This window comes from Hippocampus guttulatus, chromosome 2, assembly GCF_054856545.1.
Source record: "Hippocampus guttulatus isolate MCC_2025c chromosome 2, RoL_Hgut_1.0, whole genome shotgun sequence".
In the NCBI taxonomy this organism is placed as follows: domain Eukaryota; kingdom Metazoa; phylum Chordata; class Actinopteri; order Syngnathiformes; family Syngnathidae; genus Hippocampus; species Hippocampus guttulatus.
In genome coordinates this window covers 29,782,911-29,789,697 of record NC_141262.1, presented here as the reverse complement: position 1 = coordinate 29,789,697, position 6,787 = coordinate 29,782,911, and the positions used below count along the sequence as shown (strand labels likewise).

Below are 6,787 nucleotides of genomic sequence, written 5' to 3'. Positions count from 1 at the left end.
TGGACGGCGGCTTCGCTTAGATTCTTTTAGATTATTTTATTCATCGTGTCCTATTTGAAAACACAACCCCCCCCCTTGCCCCCCCCCAAACAGTTGCATTTGATTTGAATGCCAATTTCATGTTGCTATAATGACAGTAACGGTTGCAAGTCAATGCTCATTCTGGAGAGCTTTGGCTAGCCGTGTTCGCTTCTACCACCTGACCAAGACCCAACCGAACGACATAATAAAAGACAACTTTGAGAATACGATTTATTTTCTGACCGTATGAGACACGGCGTTGGGTTGCTCGAAGCGACTCGCTTGTTGTTGTGTGTTGTTGAGTTTTGTATTTATTAAACTCTTATTCCTTCCTGAAATTAGTTGACTAAAATGTACTTATCCAATTAAGCGGTGATGTCAAGGACAAAATAATAAATAAGAGTAAAAATACGTTGAAAAAAACACATTCTCAACATTTTAACGGGCGAGCACATCAGCCTCGCAGTGCAGAGGTCACGGCTTCGATTCCAGGCCCCGGCCTTCCCACCGTGGAGTTTGCATGGTCTCCCCGTGCCTGCGTGGGGTTTCTCCGGGTTTCCTCACACATTCCAAAAACATGCACGGTAGGTTTAGTGATCAGTCTAAATTGTCCAAAAACAGCTGGGATAGGCTCCGGCAGTGAGGCTAAAGCGGTTCGGATAATGGATGGACTGGTAGAAAGGATGAACACAAAGATATGCCAAAACAAACAAATACATAGTATTCTGTTTTTTAATGTGATCATTTTGACCTCATAACTCCTGGACCATTTTGTTTGTTTGTTTTAACGTGACCGACCTTGAGCACAATATAATTGCTCGGCCTTAATTCATGGAAGAATAATTTGGCCGTTTTTTAAGAGAGAGAGAGGTTGATAGATTAAATTTGACATTGGAATTTAAGTAAATGAACAGTGCTATGTCACATTTGAACAATTCATACAAATTGTAAAAGTCCCGTACAACGGTTCGTTGTTTTTAGTGGATAGCTCTACTTTAAAATTTGACAAAAGGAGAGATGGAATCCTTTGAATGCAGTTCTATTAAAAGGGAAAAAAGACGTCCGCACCGCAACACGTTCGAGAACAACTCCTTTTTCTGGCGACTAAAACACTTCCTGTTTCCTTTAGCCAATCAGACGCTCTCCACATAAACATGGTTAAGAAATTATTAAAGAGAATATAATTTAGGTAACTTTAATATCAAAGACAATACTTTAATGTTCAAACATAACATTTTAATAATGAACAATTTAACAAAAGCTTACACAACGTTTACCAGACGTTCGTGAATGAGCATCATTGGATTGTACCGCACAGAACACGGAAGAACGCTGTTGTCCTCCAGCGACAGGTGGCGCTGCAGGAAAAAGAAAAGGCTCCGCGGGTGCCCCTCGACCCAACGTTGTCGTCAGAGAGAGAGAGAGAGAGAGAGCGAGAGAGAGACAGAGAAAAGATAGAGAGAAAAGAGAGAGACTCGGACCGGAACTGCGGTGCCTGTTGGCATTGCTAAGTTAGCAGCTAACAAGCTCTTCGTATCCTTCCTCCTTTATTTATTTTCATTTAACGCGCCCTTTCTCATGCGGAGCGATGTGGTTTATTTATTTGCTGAGCTGGCTGTCGCTGATGCTCCAAGTGTCCTTCGTCACTCTCGCCATCGGTACGTGCTAGCGAAGAAGCCGCGAATGTTAGCCGCGTTTGCCTCGGCGAAGCTGAAGCAAAGTGGAAAAGAAAAACGGTGTTGACCTCTGAGCGCACGGGTTGTTACCTTGACTAAGTGTGAGACACGTCGTGAAAGTTTCAGGACTAGCTTCAGATAGATTTCAAATCGGAGCTACAAAAAAGGGGGGGGGGGAATCCCACAAGTAGTAGAAAGTTCTTGATCTAACCTGGTGTGTTTTGTGAAAACACAGTTGTATGAACAATTGAATCCAATGCGGTTAGATTGATCATGTATGCTTTGACCTGATCAAGACAAATAATTGAAATCAATCTCAAAAACATCCACACTTTCAATCTTTTAGTGACAAAATGCTGCATGGCTCTCCTTTTCCATATGTGAAGGCATGACAGTACCTTAACCCTGCCCCCCCCAAACCCCCCACCTTGTTCCAGCTGCTGGCCTATACTACTTGGCGGAACTGATAGAAGAGTACACGGTGGCCACCAGTCGAATAATAAAGTACATGATCCTGGTAAGACAGCGGTCAAGAGGCGCGCGCTCGACGGCGTGCGGGTGGGAGGGCTTCTCACGTCTCGGTCGCTTTGTGCAGTTCTCGACGGGGGTGCTGGCCGGTCTGTACGTCTTTGAAGGCTTCCCGACCTTGATGATGGCGGTGGGCCTCTTCACCAACTTGGTCTACTTTGGCCTACTGCGGACGTTCCCGTACATCCTCCTGAGCTCGCCCAACTTCATCCTGTCCTGCGGTACGCCTCGTGCCGGGCCCTCGACTTGCCGGCCGCCGCTCCGTGCTGCGCCCGTCTTAGCCCTTCTCCCTTTCGCTCCGCAGTGTTGGTGGTGGTCAACCACTACATGGCCTTCCAGTTCTTTGCGCAGGAGTATTATCCTTTCTCAGAGGTAACTTCAACTCAACTCAAGTGTATTTCTGCAGCGCGTTCAAACAACCGCCGCTGTCTTCAAAGTGCTGTTACAGGGGCCAAAAATCTCTCACACGACAGCAAATGAGAAAACGCCAAATGAATTGTGAATAACGCCGACAGCTGAAAGCGCGAAAATGGTCAAACTCCAAATCTAGTCTCATGCTGCGTCCGAAGCTGAAGAACAAAAATGACTCAAGACGAGTTTGGAAGATGGGTGGTGAGGGGGGCGCTCATTCCAAAGATAAATGAAAATCCGCGAAGTAGCGACCCCCCCCCCTCCATATAGGTACATGTACATAATATTTATAAGGCCAATTTTAATGGTATACATGCATGTAGAAGTAAATTTTGAAGTAATTAACATGACTTGATGCTCTATACTAATAGATTTAAACATGGATAAGTTAGGTTCGTTTATGAAAAACAAAATGCAGTCAACATCTACATGTAGTATATGTTGCTCTATGTGACTCGCTGTTGTTTTGCTGACTTTCGCTGCTTCTCGCAGACCTTTTGCGGACTTAAAAAAAAAAATCCACGATGCACTGAAGCCGCGATAAACGAAGCGCGAAATAGCGAAGGGATCATTATATCTTGGACACACTGAAATGAAAAAGCAGGAAGAGAGAACCCCCGACACACTAGTATTTGGATGATTTTGCCTTTGTTTTTTTGTTGTTTTAACCACGGTTGTGTCATTTCGTTGTTCGATTTGCTTTGAGCATGTTTTTGTGTGGCATTTGCTTGTTGTTCAGGTGCTGGCGTATTTCACCATCTGCCTCTGGGTGATCCCCTTTGCCTTTTTCGTGTCGCTGTCGGCGGGCGAAAACGTGCTTCCGTCCACCGTGCAGCAAGGAGGTGAGTGATTTAGCGCTCGCGCGGCTCTTTCCGACGGGGCCGCCGCGGCTTGAGCTATGATGAAGTCGTGTTGAAAAGTGGTCACTCGCTTGTTGTTGACTACAAAAATCCATCAATGGCGTATTGACATGAGAAGCCGCACTGAATCCATTCGGTGGGCTTCAGCTTTTACCCCGCAAATAAGATTATCCATACACGTGTATTCCTTTTCGGGGCCAGGGGGGGTCGTTTCTATTTATAGCGTGTAGGGATCCCCACCTTTAGCTTATTTAAAGCGATGGGAAGAGGAGCCTTGTTTTTCTTCAGGTGAATGGAACACTCAAAATAGTCCTTGAGTGCGAGCGCGAATGCTTGTTGGTCTCCGTGTGCCCTGCGAGGGGCTGGCCACCGGTTCAGGGTGTCCCCCGCCTACTGCCCCAAGACAGCCGGGATAGGTTCCAGTGACCCCTGTGAGGAGAAAGCGGATCGGAAAACTTCTGGATGTACATTTCGGCAAAGAAAGCCACGCTGGCTCCCTCTGTCCGTCCGTCCGCACCACGTGCCACATTTCTCCCCATTGGAGGCGCGCATCTGGAATAGCGGCGGCCTCGCGCTGTACTTTGCGGAGCGCCAGAGTGTTTGGCGCAGTCGCCATCCATGCCAAAGATAAAAGTTGGCAAAGTGGTCAGGCAAAGCGAGCTCTGCGGAGGTGCGCCATCGATGTTGGATGAATGTGTCACTCCCTTGGATTTTGTCTTGTTGAGTTGGTTTGTTTGTTTGTTTTAGATGACGTGGTGTCCAATTACTTCACCAAGGGCAAGCGGGGGAAGCGCTCGGGCATCCTCCTGGTGTTCTCCTTCCTCAAGGAGGCTGTGCTGCCCACCAGGCAGAAAATGTACTGAGGTACCAGACTCTGGGGGGTCGGGGGGGTCGCATGGGTAGGCACGACTGTGGGAATTCCAATGTAACTGTGGTTCGAGGGGAAAGAGGAGGGACCGGCGACGTGTGCGGCGCCTCCCGCCGCGCCAGCTTATGATCCGAAGACATCGTCGTCGGCGCCCCCCCCCCCCACACACACACACACACGACCTGCCGCATCGGAGCGTCTCCTTCAAGTGGGATTTTTGCCAGGCGCCACTCGAAGTCTCGCCCCCGGGTTGCCCGCTGCGCTCGCATTGGCGGATGAATATTTCTCAAACGCCAGGGAGTCGTCGGGCGGTTTCGGCACGTATTCAAATGGCTGCCATTCCGAAGCGGCGGCTGCCCAGACGCTCCACGGAACCGCCCGCCGTCCCCTCGGCCGGACTGTCTTCGACCGCCGCGTTTTCCCACCCCGATTTGAGCATCACAAGGATGTCAAGGGGAAACTTTGGTGAGAGAAGCTGCTCGCAAATTACCGCAGGCAATTGGAGTAAAATCATTTTTGACTGCCCTGAGGAGTTGGACTCGGTGCACTCTTTGACGCTTGTGCGTATCGCTCCCTTTCCGTGTCCGAATGTTTGTCTGATGTCTCGTTTGCAGGGGGCGGGGCACTCGGCCGGCCAATTTTCGGACCGCGGACGCGCTTGGCTATATTTTAGGAACTGGGGCTGCGTCGGGACTCTTAAAACTGGCGTGGCGCATTATGAGTGTCAAAGATGATTCTCGGAGTCATCCGCGTCATGGGCAGAGTAGAATCAAGGCGACACGCCTGTTATTGTTTGTTGCAATATTGGCCTGCTTTTGGAAAGCGTAAAAAAAAAAAAAGCACACTGCTCGTCAAGCTGTCAGGCGAACGACGGGAGCCTCAAAACCTTGTGGCTCTGCTGCCCCTGTTCACATTGTTTTTTTTCTCGCTGAAATCCTCTCTCGAGCTATTTTGATCAAAGGTGGAGACAGTCAGTTTTCACTGGAGTGAGACAAAGTAAAAAAAAAAAAACCCAAAACGTGGCACAAGCGCTGATGATGCATTGGCCGTTGACAAGCTGTGCAGCAGCATTTGTGGGAGATTTTCTGACGACTCTGCCGCCCTCTGCCGACGAGTTTGATGAACTCCCAAGCCGGAAGTCCTGAAATGAAGAGGAGAGGAGAGGAGACGTCTTTTCATATTTAATGTCGTCCCTTGCCCGGGACCGCGTGGCCTCAGGGGCCTCCAAATGTGCCGTGTAAGTGCGCTAAATGCCTGCCTCATCGCTCCGCTCTTTGAGCGGCCTCTCGCCTTGCCGCTCGCTCCTCTGAGGCTATGCACGCCTCCCTCCCTCCCTCTTCGGCCCGTCCGGCAGCTTGGAGTCACGAGGCGACTCAACCCCCGGACGGCGTCTGCAAGCCGAGCTCCCTCTCGCGGGGACGTTGTGCACGGGCGCTGACTCCGGAAGGGATCCCGATGGCGTTTTGCTCGACACCGCCCCGAAAAGATCGGGCGATTGAGCTCCCAAGAGGAATTCCGTGTTCAAGCCAAAACGCAGCACGCTTTTCAGCCTGCCGGGTCAAAAGCGAGCATGAGCATGAGCCCGGCACCGACTTCAGAAGGGACCGACCCATGTCCAAAACATCGGGTCAAGATTCCGACCCAGCCGGGGCGGGGTAAAAAACGACCCGTTCTGATGAGATGAAGAGACTGGGAAATTGGGTTCCCGGGTTATGGGTGGAGCTGGGGTTCAGCGGGATTCGATCCCCGATCCTGGTCAATCGTCCAAATGGAATGTCCTGGGCCCAAATGGCGACCCCAAGCTGGTGTCAAAGTAAGCCCACGCGCCCGCAGCCAGCCACTGAGCGGATGCGCAAAGCAACCCAGCATTTGTCTGAGTGTGCATCACCCCGACGGGGGAACTCTATTTGACCTCTTCACTTTGATTGCTGATGTCCGACGGCTCGGTGCCTCGGTACTTTTGCTTCGGTACTTGATCCACGGATGGCATTTCCCATTCCAATTAGAGCGGGACTCTTCTGCCGGCGCTTCACATGTTGACATGTGTGTGTATGTTTTTACACTGTATATCTTTTTTTTTTTTTTTGAGGGGGGGGGGGGCATTGTAGCCTCATGTTCCCTGAAAGTCCACTAGCGTAAACCTTTGCGCGTCGCATAACTGTGAAAAGCAAGAGGCGGTCTCCATGCGGTCACTGGACTTGACGGACATCCTGCCCCCCCAACCCCCCATCACATGCCCGAGGGACCAGGGTGGAGCGAGGCCACAACAGAAAATCACATGATGGCTGCGTCAAGGTCAGTCACGTGTCAGGAAGGAGGAGGAGGTCGCGGGCCGGTCCTCAAGGAGGCGTCACACCTTTTGTCCCCGATGTCATTCGGCGTCGCTTGACTTCCACTCAATGTCGACGTGCGTGGGAGCAGAA

The 6,787-nt window shown here is 50.3% G+C and overlaps 1 protein-coding gene across 1 annotated transcript; it reads left to right on the top strand.

Moving 5' to 3' along the window:
* The first annotated feature begins 1,471 nt into the window (after positions 1 to 1,471).
* On the top strand, positions 1,472 to 4,893 carry tex261 (testis expressed 261). Its single transcript, XM_086105490.1, has 6 exons — positions 1,472 to 1,679; positions 2,135 to 2,214; positions 2,293 to 2,446; positions 2,530 to 2,597; positions 3,376 to 3,478; positions 4,244 to 4,893. The coding sequence occupies exons 1-6, from the start codon at positions 1,610 to 1,612 to the stop codon at positions 4,357 to 4,359; spliced, it is 591 nt and encodes a 196-aa protein (XP_085961616.1). The 5' UTR covers positions 1,472 to 1,609; the 3' UTR covers positions 4,360 to 4,893.
* The last annotated feature ends 1,894 nt before the right edge of the window (positions 4,894 to 6,787 follow it).

Bases quoted from the DNA above. Each gene is read 5' to 3' on its own strand.
- tex261 (XM_086105490.1), top strand. From the start codon at position 1,610: ATGTGGTTTATTTATTTGCTGAGCTGGCTGTCGCTGATGCTCCAAGTG. The intron at 2,215-2,292 runs GTAAGACAGCGG...CGCTTTGTGCAG, and splicing joins TAATAAAGTACATGATCCTG to TTCTCGACGGGGGTGCTGGC. The intron at 3,479-4,243 runs GTGAGTGATTTA...TGTTTGTTTTAG, and splicing joins GTCCACCGTGCAGCAAGGAG to ATGACGTGGTGTCCAATTAC.